The 14,875-nt window shown below is 41.3% G+C and overlaps 1 protein-coding gene across 2 annotated transcripts; it reads left to right on the plus strand.

Annotated features, from left to right (window-relative positions):
- Window positions 1-331: 331 nt before the first annotated feature.
- stat2 (signal transducer and activator of transcription 2) lies at window positions 332-14,875 on the plus strand. 2 transcript variants are annotated; one of them, XM_071535278.1, is made up of 24 exons: window positions 332-516; window positions 1,705-1,836; window positions 1,936-2,080; window positions 2,983-3,078; window positions 3,704-3,796; window positions 3,911-3,989; window positions 4,147-4,226; window positions 4,333-4,484; window positions 5,744-5,902; window positions 6,012-6,101; window positions 6,478-6,537; window positions 6,687-6,707; window positions 6,829-6,922; window positions 7,881-7,928; window positions 8,069-8,152; window positions 8,320-8,418; window positions 8,946-9,081; window positions 9,722-9,774; window positions 9,869-9,960; window positions 10,095-10,234; window positions 10,384-10,572; window positions 11,311-11,365; window positions 11,620-11,711; window positions 12,808-14,875. In XM_071535278.1, exons 2-24 carry the CDS (start codon window positions 1,706-1,708, stop codon window positions 13,029-13,031), a joined length of 2,412 nt encoding a protein of 803 aa, XP_071391379.1. In that variant the 5' UTR covers window positions 332-516; window position 1,705; the 3' UTR covers window positions 13,032-14,875. The 2 variants fall into 2 exon arrangements, with proteins under 2 accessions (XP_071391379.1, XP_071391380.1); XM_071535279.1 differs by lacking the exon at window positions 11,620-11,711 and having other exon boundaries at window positions 12,808-13,003.

Genomic DNA, 14,875 nt, shown 5'->3' on the forward strand with positions numbered 1-14,875 from the left:
TCAGGCTACTTTCGTTTTTATATCATCAGACTTTCACAACGTCATTTCTTGGAAATTTTCGGAGAGAGCCATAAGTTTCTATTCAGTTCGCCACTCCCCTTACTTAAGATTGGCAAATAGATCGACCAACTGTGGCTGCGTCTCTGTGTCGCGAGCCACCAATCAGCTGTTTACAATGCGTTGAGAAGAAAACTGTATGATTGACGTCAACCATTCCGGCTCCTCAACTGCCGTGATATCAGTATTCAAAGAGCCAAAATGACGCACAGTATATGTCGGTGAAGAAGCAGTTGGGAGGGACAACTATATATCCAATGAGACAGAGGATAGAGAGGAAGCAAGGAAATACGTCTGCATGCGCGCATACTGCTGAAGTTTGTGTTTGCTTGTGTTTATGTGAGTGTAAATCGACATAACAATACAGTAACGTGAGAAACGGACGCCACGCACCTGTCTTAAATTATCACATAGAGCATTTTAAGTGGACTGGGATTGGACCGCAGTATAGGAAGTGAGGTGAGTAGCGATGTTATTACTGCTGGGTCGAGTAGGAAATGATACCCATCGATCTAGATGTGTAGGACATTTTACAATACAGCTGCAGTCCGATCAGTATATTCAATGGGCCTTTCACATTCTATTAGCAACATAGAATAACTTATATTAGGCTACATTCATTTCACGTTATATAACAGTCACAGATCGCTCTTGTCTCTTCTTCCTCTTGTTTGCACTTTGCACCTAAACGCTCTGCTTGTAGTTTTCAGCACCTTTTAAAAAAACTTGTGGTTGGTACTCAATCAAAAACACGACATTTAAATTTTGCTGTGTCTTTCAAAACTTACTGCCTTATTTCCACATGCAGGTGAGTGTCCTTACTTGGCAGTAATAGTTGGGGAGTATAGAAGAAATCTATGTGTGCTGTATGCAGTCGATTGGAAAAGCACAGAACTTAAGAATGGAATATTTCACCCCAAAAATGAAAATTCAGCCATTGTCAGCGCCTCCTTGTCAATCAACACTCTATTGAAGGTACCACCAAACACAGCGAGACCCCCTACTTCCATCTCAGCCTTTTCCCAAACTATTGAAGCTAACAGGGCCTTCTCTTTAAGTGTTTTGTAGCCAAACGACTACATTGTAGGTCCAAAAACGGTACTTTGTTCCAGAATGCACCAATGCAGAATGGGCATTGTGAGTGAGAAATATGAGGTAGCCTAAATATTGAGCGTTTGTACCTACAACACTTTGATTATGCTGCACGAGCTGTTTGAAGAAACATCACATTTGGACATCACACTTTTGTAAAAATGTAATGACCCCATTAACTTCAGTAGATTGGGAGAATGCTGAGATGGAACTGAGGAGGCTAATCGCTGTGTGTTTGGTGGTCTTACACAATTCAGTGCAATTTTGACTGACATGGGGTTGAGTAGATAATGCTTGAATTTGAAATTTTGAATTTTTGTGGTGAACTAGAGTAAGACATAATTGAAGTGAGCCAGATGACTAGATTAATTTGTCCCATGGCCCCTTATAAGCATTTTTTGTTTAATGGCTCTATCCAAGATATCCTTGGAGAACCGACAAAGCACTAATACACACACACACACATACACTGTTACCTGCGGTCTAATGCGAGGTCTGTGTGTTTGTGTGCATGTGTTTTCGTCTTCATGTTGGTGTGTGTCTCACCCAACTCAGAATGTCTCAGTGGGAGAGACTGAGGCAGCTGCAGTCTGTGTACGGGCAGCAGTTGCATGAGCTGTATGACCGGGACGCCTTACCTATGGATGTTCGGCACTACCTGGCTGCCTGGATAGAGAAGCAGGAGTGGTAAGGTGGCACTTCCTCTTATGCCCCATTACCATTACAGTCACATGCTTTACTGTCAATAAAGTGTCAACCAGTGTTTGTGTCTGTTTTGTTTTTTAGGGAACGTGCGGCGCGGGATCATGACTTTGCCATGGTGCTGTTCCAGGTGCTGTTGGAGAATCTGGATATCCAGCACAGCCGCTTTGTACAAGAGGAGTCGTTCTTATTGCAGCACAACATTAGACGCTACAAACAGAACTTTCAGGTCTGTCTGGTAGGCTGTCTGCCACTCCCTGCGAAACAACAGCAGCATTGGCGCATAAGCCCTGTCCTCTTATTTGACATAAAATCGTAAATGCTCAGTGTGAATAAACCCCAATCAGCTTCTTTCTTTCTCTAATTGGAAAAGGGTCCGTGGAATCCGGGACATTTTTCTAGTATTCAATAGCTATTTTATCCATCTGGACCATGGAGTCAGGTTACACAATACCAATTGGCAGTATTACCATGGTTGGAGATGCTCTCCCTACCTGACTAATATACCAGCAGCACACACTGTAGGCTTCTGTTGTCAAGTCGCAGTATTTACATCATCATAAGCAATGTTATTGCCTTAGTTCATTGATTAAAATCATTGACAGTCAAATTACCTGGTCCAGGATGCCATTTTTACTAGAGTGGGAACTGTTTGCTGGTGAGCTGATGGCACACGAGCCACACTGGCTGCTACACCTTCTTTGATATTATAATTGAAATATAATACTTATGCGGTTGTTTGGTTTCTAGTCCGAACACCATTTACTTTTTCGCCGCCAGAGATAAAGGAAGATAAAGGAAATTGGGGAAATCCCAGATTTCAGCTTTAATTAACAGTAATTAACATTCTCAACAGATTCCCATTGGCTTACAGTTTGAGTCTAGTCCTGTACAAAGAATGGTCAGATGAGCAAGCCAGCAAACTTTGGCATTAATGTCTTTGGAGAGCACTTTATCAACATCCCACAAAGTTGTGTTTGGTTTTCAGCAGTGTTAAATGTAAGATGGTGTGCTGATGTTGGAGCATGGGAGTTGTAGTGGGTGTTTTTACTCTTATTATTTTTACCTGAGCCGTAATTATAAGCAATACATATTGACTGTGATGTCCATCCGACCTCTCTCCACTCTCAGAGATACCAGGAGGATCCATGCACCATGGCCAGCATCATCCTGTGGTTCCTACAGAAAGAAAATGAAATCCTAGAGAGTGCCGATCTGGCTGAGCAGGTTAGAGCAACACTATAGTAACTTAATGATACAATTCATTAAAATAAGTACAAACTAATAACTAATAAATAAGCGCAGCTATCTGGCAAACACTGCCAACGGAACAACTGTAGATACTTTTTCAACATTTGTAAGAAAATGGCAAATGACACATACCATTTTTCACAGGGAAAGATTTTACTGTGGAAAGTGAAATTCTTCCCTTGGGTAGAGCATTGTCACTTGTGACTTTGTGGTCAACCACCAATACTTAATTAGGTTACCTAATTCACTTGCCTTAATGTTATTATTGAAAACAAAGATTAAAAAGGATACACACACAGGATGTACAAACTATGGCAATGTGAACCTCCATTATATAGTTTTTTTTCTGTGTCCATGTTCACAATTTACAAGAATTGATTTGCAGTTATAAATGAAAAAACCTGAATACTAGTGCTGACTACAGACTAGGGGGGTTTGACTATTCATGAACTCATAGGAAAGTATGTGGGTTAAAAAGAGAAAATGTTTACCCATAGAGTAATGTTGTTTTAACTGGAACTTTCACCCGGACATATTGTTTGCAGTACAACAATTTTACCCAAGATCACATTTGAAAGACTCCTCTTCCTCTCTGTCTTAGGTCCAGTTGCTGCATGTGGAGCAGGACCCCATGGAGACAAACAGCCAGCAGGACCTTGAGCGTAAAATGGCCGGCCTAAGGAATGAAGTGCAGGTACAGTATGTCTCTCTCTGACAGCTGATTTAGATTGTGTTAAGACGATAAGAAGACATCTTTGTGCTTTTGGATGTAAGACATTAAAGTGCATACATTGTTTTTTTTACACAGTGTATGGAGCACACATTGATATGTCTAGAGGAACAGCAAGACGAATTTGATTTTAAATACACAACCCACAAGATGGAAGGTAAGCATATTGAGATTTCTGGTTTTACTTGCACGCTCTGAATGACGCTCCTCTGAGAGTGAGTAATGTTGGGGGCTGATTCACAGCGACATGCTTTCTTTTATTTTGGTCTACCTTGTGTGGAAACCGTGATCCCGCTGTGGAAACTGTGCTGCAGTTGTGGTAGAGGAGACCGCGAAGAAGGAACAAATGAAAGTTCTGCAGACTCTTATCAACAGGCTGAATGAGTGTAGAAAGGTACGGAGATATTAATATAATTTAATTAATATATTAAAAACACCTTCATCTCTCCCGTCTCAGCTCTTTTGCTAATTCTTTCGATTCTTTTTGATCACCTCGTTAGACCATGCTGTCAGACCTTGGTAAGCTCCTGGATCGGTCTGAGGAGCTGCTGGATGTGTTGGTGAGGAAGGAGCTGGTGGAGTGGCAGAGGCGGCAGCAGAAGGCCTGCATTGGAGCGCCAGACAACATTTGCCTGGATCAGCTCGAGAAGTGGTGTGTTCCGTTTTCATCTCCAGACGCTCCTCACACCAAATTTGATCCTGGATAGCTCATAGTTAAGCAGTTGATCCACAAGCCCTTTTCTAAGTGAAATAGATTAGTTTGTACTGGGCTGGAGCGAAAAACTGCAGACATTATTACAATAGGATGAAGTTACTAAGTCAGGACAACAGAAAATGGCACTTTTTATTTTGTCTAGCAACACACTAACATACCAGGATGGAAAACTTGGTTTTTCGTCCAGCGGCTACAGTGAATCATGTTCCAAAGTTTCCCACCCACCTTCACTATTTTACCAGCTAAACCAGTGGGAATAGATTATGGCCTCTGTGGTTGCTTATTTGTCAAACTGTCTGGTAGAGTAGATAAACTCTGTATGAAATAATTATAGCAGTATTTGGCTTTGCTAATAATTTCCCAAGCTGACCAACACTGATAATGGGCCACCAAAGGCTGAAGTGGCGTAGCAGTATTCAGTAAGCTTATCTTGAAACAAGTGAAAACTAGCAGAGTGCTAGTTACAAGTGTGCCATGTGGGAGCTATAGGAGTGAATAATGAAATATGTTTTCATAAGCTTTGTTTGGTTATATAAACCATTTTTTATTTAATTTGTTGTTCTGGTTAAAGCAAACACAGGTATGACAGCTTTATTTAAGTAAAAGGAAAACTTAATTTGATGGGAGTTTTTTGCAGGTACATATTGATATAGGCCAATAATATTAAATTACAGTGAGGAAGCAGAGGTAAAAATAAAAAAATAGATATGGTATCTGGACACTGTAGCAGATGGTATAGCTTACATGTACTTGTCATTCTCTTCTTGGCTGGATACAAATCTAAAATGTAAAAATATGAATGCAAATCAAGGTTGACTTTCACCTCAGAGCTCTTGATGTTATCTAGGTAAACTAGAAGGGCACTCAGAGAGCGCAGACTTCTGCCAAGGTTCGGAGTCAGATCCGGATCCGCTCCAAAATTGAATGGGTTCTTCCTTGGCCCATGCTACACCCTTCCACGAAGTTTCATGAAATCGGGCCAGTAGTTTTTCCATAATCCTGCTAACAGACAAACAAACGGCACCGAAAACATAACCTCCTTGGCGGATGTAATTACTGGCTCAATGACCAACTTGCCTTTCCCACCACCACCATTAGCATCACCGCCATGCTCCCTGCATGTGTTGACTTGTAGCAGCCCCTTTTTTGCCACCTGTTACATCTTCATCCCCTTTGCTTTGCTCCTTGTCTTGTAGGTTCACCTGTGTAGCAGTGTGTCTGTTCCAGGTGCATGAGTTTCTCAGTAAGTTGGAGGAGCTGATGGGGAAGATGACCTACCAACAAGACCCTGTAAAGGCCCAGAAACCAGCTCTGCAGAACAGAGTGGACGGCCTCCTGACAGACTTACTCAAGAGGTCTCGCTCATAAACGTTCATTCAATTACTGTATTTCTCTCCCTCTCTTGCTCTCTGCTGCTTTCCGTATGAATATTTTATGACTGTATTGTCTTACTATGTCTTGAAGTGCCTTTGTGGTTGAGACTCAGCCATCCATGCCTCAGGGGAAAGGCCCCCTGGTTCTCCGCACCAATGTCCAATTCTCTGTCAAGACCAGGTTAGTGCCACCGCTGCATGGCATCCCTACATTCACAGACTATTGCATTGATTGTTAAGGCGTACCACCCACTATCAATTTGCATAATTAAATATTAATAAGTAATTATCATGGGACTTGTGCATGGAGGATCGCTACCATTTACTCAGAGAAGAAGGAGCCAACACAATTGAATGAGTTGTACTTTCTACCTTTAATTACATAGACAGACCAATAATCAGGGATGTAGTGGAGGGTAAACTCACCTAAACTCACTTTACCCACCAACCCCAAAGCAGTTATTTTGTTCACAGCCTAACCACAGCCACATTTTTAACATTTATTCTCTTAATATTTCCAAACCTCCAAAGGCTTACACCTGATTTAATATTTTCAGACTTCTTGTTAAGTTTCCTGAGCTGAACCATGCCATGAAGGTGAATGTGTCCATGGACAGGTGAGATAAAGTCCAGCTCCATTAGCTCCATTTGTATTAGTTACCTCCCGTCACTGTGTACAGAACAGACCTGTAGCTCCTGACTTTGACCAATAGAGAATGATGTTTTGATGCTTCATTATTCTGTGTTTCTTCCTTCCTCTTATTAGGGAGGCTCCTCAGGTCAAAGGGTGAGTTGTGTTTTTTTTTTTTATCGGCAGCTGCCATGACAAGTTGTAGCTACAGAGGTATTTCATTCAGCTGTCTTGTTTGATGAGGTGGATTTTTTACTAAATCCTGTTATTCTTGTAGATATCGGCGCTTTAATGTCCTGGGGACCAACAGCAAGGCCCTGAACATGGCAGAGAGCCAGAATGGAGGCATGGTGGCAGACTTCAGACATCTGGTGAGATTGCATTAGGGGAAAAGTTCAGGAATTATGGCCAAAAAGAAAAAAAAAAACTAACGCTTGATTTTCAGATTTTCTGCGTGATACCACTGAATAACTGCTGTATTTTATGACTTACAAGTCTGTAACATTGAGCCAACAGCTAATGCTCTGTGAGTTATTTAAAGGATAATTTCCAGTATTTTCAGTATGGGCCTTATTTTCCGAATTTTCGCAAACATGATTGATTGTGTTTAAAATTTAATCACTTGCTTCATTGTAGAGCTTTACATACCACCAGGTCGCAGGTAACAGGTGCTCTCTAATACACACTCAGAGGACCAACACAATATTTAGAAGTAATTTAATAGTATAGTAGTCTAGTAGCATATTGTAGATATGTTATTTAAAGTGGCATGAGCTGGTTGGCAAGTAGATCGTTCAAGTGCTTTGATGCTGCGTCAACCTCTTAGTGGTAATTACAGGTAGGATATATGTGATGTTTTTTTGCGGGCTCCTTTATCTCCCACCTGGCGACGAGTTGTGGAAGTGTGTCAACACAAGCAGGAAACATAGCAGTGAATCCACCGATATTGGCAGTCCAAGGTATTACATTTTGGATTTTGGATGTGGGCAAGTAAAACATGTAAAGAATGCTTCCGAACTGAAGCAACAAAATCATGTTCTTCCTCTTCTTCTAATATGACCTGGAGGTGGTAGAAGACTGGCAGCTAGCAAAGTAAACAAGAAAGTGTATGAGCAATTGTGAAAATTGTTGAATCACAGCGATTTAAAGATGTATAACTGCTTTGAGTGCTATTGTGCTGAAAGGACATAGTTTAATCAACTATGGGTTCAACTGTTGCTCCTGGTCCCTCTGAGTGAACTACAGGGCCGTAAAGCTCTACAGTGAAGTACATGATGAAATCTACGTACTTCACACAGTTGGGCTAATTCTGTCTCTACTTGCTTATAGACTCTGAAGGAGCAGAAGTCTGGAGGAGGCGGCAAAGGAATCAGTGACGTGAGTTCACATTGACAACACTAAAGATGCCATCGCAGCATACAAACCCAATTATTTAAGAGCAGTGTAGACAAGAGAATGATGACCTGTGTGTGTGTGTGTGTGTGTGTGTGTGGGGATGTGGGTGTTGCTGTCAACAGATTTCTCTCAGTGTTACAGAGGAGCTGCACACCATCTGCTTCAACACTGTATTTGAGCTAAAAGGCTTGTCAGTCGACCTGCAGGTGGAGTGTGTTTCCTTTCTTTTCATGTTTTATGGTTGGCCTTTCAAATTTCTAATTTACCCACAACTGCATGTTAGAGAAATGAAGCATCATGCCATTGTGTATATTGTTTGGATAATGGAACTGTGTCCTAAATGTATGTTGTTGTTGTCTGACACCCAACCTAGGCCTCCTCTCTCCCAGTGGTTATCATCTCCAACTCCAGCCAGCAGCAGAGTGCCTGGGCCTCCGTCCTCTGGTTCAACATGCTCTGTCCAGACACAAAGGTGAGAGGTCACCATCACTAACATTAAGCCATTAAGCCCTTAAGTTTGCAGTTTAGTTATACTAGGGATGGAACAATATGCTTATCTCATGATACGATTTGATACACGATATGGGGTTCACGATTCGATACAACGATACAGTGTAATAAATAAAAGTTAAATTACAACGTGACTATGTAGAATTATGTTTATTTCTGAGCCACAAATCTTTGCAAGCCAAATTCTAGCAAGCCAATGCCATTGCTAGAATGTAAACAACAATTTAAAAATGTCATTACAAAGTGCAAATAATATAATTTTGATGGAGAGCTTGTGAAATTGTGATGTGCAAGCCGTCTCATTTGTGATTACTACAGCAGAATAAAATGGAGCTAATATCGTGATTCATTTTTCTGCCCCACAATGCGTATTGTCACATTATTGTATTTAGATATATTGAATTTCGATATATCGTCCCATCCCTACGTACTGTTGTCAGTGAGAACCCATCAGAAGTAAATATTAAAAATGTGTATGTGTACCTCTAGGACGTCATGTTCTTTGCCAACTGTCCTGCGGCCACTTGGGAGCAGCTTGGAGAGATGCTGAGCTGGCAGTTCCTCTCTGCCACCAAACGGGGTCTGGACCCTGCTCAGCTGGACATGATTGCACATAAACTCTTTGGTAAAAACCAGCCTCTACCCTCTCATTCAACTCATTTTCATGATTATCCTGCAGTGGGGACTATGGATCGGGCTGCGTCCATCCATCTGTCTATCAGACGTGGCATCTCAGGCAATATCTCAGACACCACTAGTCTGATTTTAATGAAACTTGGAGGGATGATGCATCGTTGCACTGTGTTGCAGCATTTAAAAAATTACACTGATTGGCCTAATGGGGGTGCTATGATTACAGGCAAAAGGTTTTAACTCAATAACTCAGTATCTCAGACACCACTGGTCTGACTTTGACGAGACTTGGAGGGATGATATATTTTGTCACTGATTGGCCTAAGGGATGCCTGCATCGTTCATGTGGGACGACATGTCTATTTGTTATTTTTGCACTCATCCAATAGACCATGAGCATGCAGTTGATAGCTTCCAGGTATCTTGTTGTTTCTTTTTCACACCCAACTCTAACCATTGGGTGAGTTGGTAAATTGGTACTCCAGGTGCCAGATTTTATGCAGTGTCAGATTGGATTTAAAGACTTGTGCACAGTTCACATGGTATATTGATGGTATATTAGATTGTGTGTGATCGAGCAAGGCTTGTCAGTAACATTGGGCGTGTAATTGCTTTACTTTTTATCCCATCAGGAAAGCAGCAGAACTATGACACCTGCAAAGTTGCTTGGTCAAAATTTAGCAAGGTGAGAATCTTGGGTCTTCATAATTTCTTTTGTTTTTGTTTGTTTACTGTTGGTGTGTGTGTGTTCATGACCTTTTCCACCCCCTGTGCTACAGGAGAATTCTAACGCCAGCTTCACTTTTTGGGTGTGGTTTGATGGCATCTTGGTGCTGGTGAAGACGTACCTTGAAAACCTGTGGAGAGACGGGTATGTGCACTGCGCCCAGTCACATCTGGACAAAGTAGAAATTGAAATTAAAAAAATGTGTTAACCTCAATATTATCTTAAATCCTGAGAAATGTAATGTCTTGTTGGAGTAAGGACTCTCCTCTGTACTGTAGCTCCATCATGGGCTTTGTGAGTAAAGCCAAAGAGAAGACGCTGCTGAAGAAGAAGCAGAGAGGCACATTCTTGTTGCGCTTCAGTGAAAGCATCAGAGATGGAGGGGTCACCTTCTCCTGGGTGGATTACTCCCCAACTGGTGAGATGCTGTCATTACAAAATAACAGCAGCTGCACAGTCTTTTTGAATCATTACCATGTAGACAGTGAAGAAATGCAGACAAGCTGCCTGTCATATTCGCTATAGTCACCTTTTCTTCTATATATGATCCTACTCTGCCTGTTCTAGGTGAGCCTGATGTGAAGACGGTCCAACCCTTCACCAAGGTAGACCTCTCCCAGATCCCCCTCCATGAAATCATTAGGAATTTCCAGATCCTTGAAGCAGAGAACATCCCAGATAACCCTCTGCTTTACCTCTATCCTAACACCCCCAAAGAGGAGGCATTTGGAAAGTACTACACTGAAAAGAGCGGAGGTGAGGACTTGCTCATAAATGCATGTTGCTTCTGTTTTCGTGGATTGATCAGTCAGTCCTTGTGAACATGATCTGTACTTTTAAACTTCCTGTGTTGCCATCAAGTGAACACTTTCAGGAGTTCAGGAGTGACTAGTTCAAAGCTCCTGCTTACCTTGCAGGTAGTGTAGACATGTCAGTGAGCAATTATTGCTATCTTTGTGAGGAGAATCTGCATTGTCATCAGCTGTTCCTTTTAATAATATTAACTTTTTTGTATTGTACTTGCTAATACACAAGCAAAGTAGAGGACAGCTGCAAAAACAAATACATAGCCTTGGGGGTTGAATATGGACCTTGGTTAGGAAAAGGGAAATTTATGCTTCCAATTCTGCTGTAACAGATTGGTGCCTTTATACAACTAACATGATGGTGCTCCATAGCATTTTCATCGGGCCCATCTTATTTCTAGCGTTCTTTCGTATGCGGTGTCCGTGACATATCGCACCCTGTGACCAAGTCGCAAGATCTTGTCTGTCTGTTAAGTTTTCCTCAAAGTTATTATAAATAGATCGGCTTCAAAAACGGTTGCTTGATGGCATTTCAGATCAGTGTCTAGACTCTTCTGGCTCTAGCCTTGGCGAAGACTTGTTCACATCGGGCTTAAAAACTTTTTTTTAGTAGATGAATTTACACTACAAAGTACTGTTGGTGATGAATACGACATATTGCATCACGGTCAAATCCATTCTCTTTCAGATGACAGTCCATACATAAAGTACATCAAAACCAAGCTGATGTTTGTTTCAAAGGAGTAAGTATATTATTTATTTTGCCCATTCCACAGTATCTTGCTTGTTTGAAAAAAAGATGAATTCACCCATAAATAAAATCCATCTACCATCCACCAGTCTTTGTTTCCCATATATTCTAAATATGTGCTTTTTCATACAAAAAGCATAAAAAAAAACTGAAAATGCATCATGGCTTCATCTAACAAGTAGTGTACCCACACCCCTTTATATATGAGCAACTGGTTGTAATGACTGTTTGTCATTGGTCATGTAGGAACACACTGGAGGCTAAGTCACCCATGTATTCTGACATGGCAGAGGGTGAAGGCCTGGAGCCAATGAATGGCCTGTGTGGAGAGGCAGCTGGTGAGTCATGGCTCTCCTCGCTGTCCCACCCATTTGAAAACCCAATCAAACAAATCCCTCTCTCCTCATCACCAATCTTCGCCCTGCCCTCTGTATTCTGGCCTAACAGTGTACAAAATCTCTAAGGAAAACGCTTCATTTCGGGGGACATCTATGAATTTGTTTAACTTCTAACAGATTTCCTGCGGGGCTACTGAGCTGCTTCTGCTGCATGCATGTGCAGTGTACAGAACCAAAGGTCTAGCAGGTGTGGCGGTGACAGGGTTGGGCTGAACTGTTACTAACCTTTTATTTGATTTCATAGATTTGTGATGCTGCATGGCTACAAGATTCTTAATATGAACACTACCATAAAATATCCATTCAAATCTATTAAAAGGCATTTGGCCTTGAATTAAAAAAAAACAAACGGTTATGATCAATTCCTGAAAATCAAGTTCTCTGCAGGTAATTGGCTATTGTTTATCACTACAGCTTATTATAATATTATCATTGATAGTGTGTCTACACACACCACTCCCCTCTCCCTTCCTTCCTTTGTATCAATTGCAGGGTTCCTATTGTTAAGGATTAAGGAAAACCAGGAAAAGTGATGCAATTTGAAAATTGTGTTTTTGACTCCTAGCAGATCCTGGTACCATTTGAGTTCATGATTACAAAAGCTCCAAGTGATAGTTGAAGCTTACAACAAGTACTATTAAGTGCAACAAATGGGGAAAAAAAACATACATACATTGGACATGGATGATAACAGATTAGTCATTGAAATTTTGTCATTTATTATGGAATAGTCATTGAAATGTCACAGCATTTGTAAGCTAAAGTATCTAGGAACCCTGCACACAATACTTTATTCTTCCATGTGTATGTTGCACAATATCAAACTCTTTGCTTTGCTGTCAAGTTCCTATAGTAGCGGTCTGTACTGTCCTGTCTGTAACGGTTATTTTTGGCCTAGCTAGTACATCACAACTTGCCACTCTCAGTAGCCACTGGTCATTTGCCCAGTGAAAGCAGTTTAGCACCAGAAATCAACAACCTGCCCATGAAAACAGAAACGGTAACCCGCTCTTGTCGTCTCTCTTTCTGCCCTCAGGCCTAGGTGGGGATCCTCATCTGCTGGATTCGCCCCTGAGAGCTTATCCTGATCCCATGCTGTCTGGCACTCTGGCAAACCAAGAGGATGAGTTACTCCAGTATCTCAATAACCCCAACATCTTCAGTCCACCTGATCTCTTGTCCGATGACCAGGGGTTCCCCGATTTCCGCCTAGGATTTACCTGCCCCGCCCCGCAACCATGTGGAAGCACATACCAATAAGCATCTAGTTGTACACCTGTTTAATCAAACTGTATCATTCAAATTCATCATCAGCTTTACTCTTAGCTACTTACATTGCAACATGCACATTACAAAGTTGTAGCCTACGTAGTTAAACCAGTGGTAACCCTAATAGTTTTCTCTGAGTACTTGCAATATTTGACGCTTTTGGTGTAAATATACATGGGCATCTGTTTCTCTTCTTGTGAAATGCTTGATAGTTAACTGACATGATACAGTCAACAGTTAAGAGTGCCATTTGCAATCAGGATGGTGTGCTCTTTGAAATCATCTTTGAAAACATAGAATATTCTAATTATAATGCCCCAATTCATTAGGGGTTCAAGCTCGTAGGCCTGAAACCCTTTTGTTTCTGTTAGGATCCTCCTTTCTGCCCTAAAACGATCTGTACCTCATGGACCGTAACTCCTACAGCAGTAAAATTTCAAATTTCCCCTGCTGCGCCGGCAACAAAAATTACGCTACTTGGCCAGATGGTGGTGCTATAACTTTATGTTTTGTCCAATAACTCCTGAACCAATACATTTTTTTCCCCCTCAGATTCCTTGGCTCAAGACAAATCCATTGCACATACCCGTTTTCATTTCCACCATGAATATTTTTTCACCCATTTTGAATTTTATGCACAACCTATTTTTTGCTATTTTACACACAGCATATATTGACCTCGTAGATTACGAGTTTTGAAAACCCAAACCGTTTGGCCGTGGTGCAGAAATGAATTTGACAGCAAAGATGCATAAACAGGTAGTGAGGCATAATTCCTAAACGCTCCAGATAGATATTTGGGATGGACCCCAAAGTGTGACAGACCACATTTGGTCACGCTCCATATCACCACCATCAGGCCAACCTTGCAACAGCAACTATTTTTAATAATATCTCCTACAAAGTTGCCGCACCACCAGATTGTACACACAGCATATTTCACCTGCCTACATCATCTTTGTGTCACAGGATTTTGATACTCATAAATGTTCGGTCATGACACACAAAGGAAGTTGACAACTGCACAAACAGGAAGGGAGGTATATTTCCTAAATGCTCAGACCACACAAACTTCACGTAGGCCTATCTGTTTGCAAGGGGCCCGAAAGTGTGTCAGATGACATTTGGTTATGCTGAATGGCATCACCGTCATGAGAACTATGTCAGCAACATTTCACCTGCAGTTGCTTAGAAATGTTCTATCGTTGAGATGTAGGACTTTTCCATAATGATGATTGAAGCTTATATTCTCACTGTCAGATCATTTGCCCCATAGACTTGGATCCCACTAATGTCTGCTTGCGGCTATATTTCTGCTTTCTTATTGGTAAAACTGAGTGGGTCCAATTTCATCAGACAGTATATTGAAGACAGAAAATAGATAATTAAGTGAGCTGGACTCATTCGATTGAGGCGCATGCTGCCTCCCAGGCACCTGTGCCCGACCCCTCAACCACCAGGGGCCCCATATGCCCTTTTTGGTATGAAATTTGCATCTTACATTCGGACCTTGGGTTTTACCAGATAGCGTGTCTTGGAATGTTTTAACACCTACCTTTCAAGGTGGCGGGAAAAGGTTTATATAAGGTATTTTTGAGTACATTGCACTGACTGCACATAATTTATAGTTTCATTGCGAATTGTGAATCCCTTTGTGTTTTTTTTGTTTATAATGCTACCATGTATTTTGGACTGTTCACACAGAATAGAGTTAGATGTATTAAATTCCTTTTAAACATTTGCACTTTCTCCCTTCTGCAGTTCCTCCCTTTTATATGCTTTTATATCCATTTTGTTCAATTATAGAAAACTGAGATATTCTTGCAGGGAATAAA

This window comes from Centroberyx affinis, unplaced genomic scaffold (assembly GCF_046629955.1).
Source record: "Centroberyx affinis isolate AG114_WGS23_722 - 3 ecotype Tasmania unplaced genomic scaffold, CSIRO-AGI_Caff_v1 ptg002685l_1, whole genome shotgun sequence".
Lineage (NCBI taxonomy): Eukaryota > Metazoa > Chordata > Actinopteri > Beryciformes > Berycidae > Centroberyx > Centroberyx affinis.

Coding starts and splice junctions, on each gene's coding strand:
- stat2 (XM_071535278.1), top strand. CDS start 1,706: ATGTCTCAGTGGGAGAGACTGAGGCAGCTGCAGTCTGTGTACGGGCAG. Junction 7,929..8,068: donor GCGGCAAAGGAATCAGTGAC/GTGAGTTCACAT, acceptor TGCTGTCAACAG/ATTTCTCTCAGTGTTACAGA. Junction 8,419..8,945: donor TGCTCTGTCCAGACACAAAG/GTGAGAGGTCAC, acceptor GTGTACCTCTAG/GACGTCATGTTCTTTGCCAA.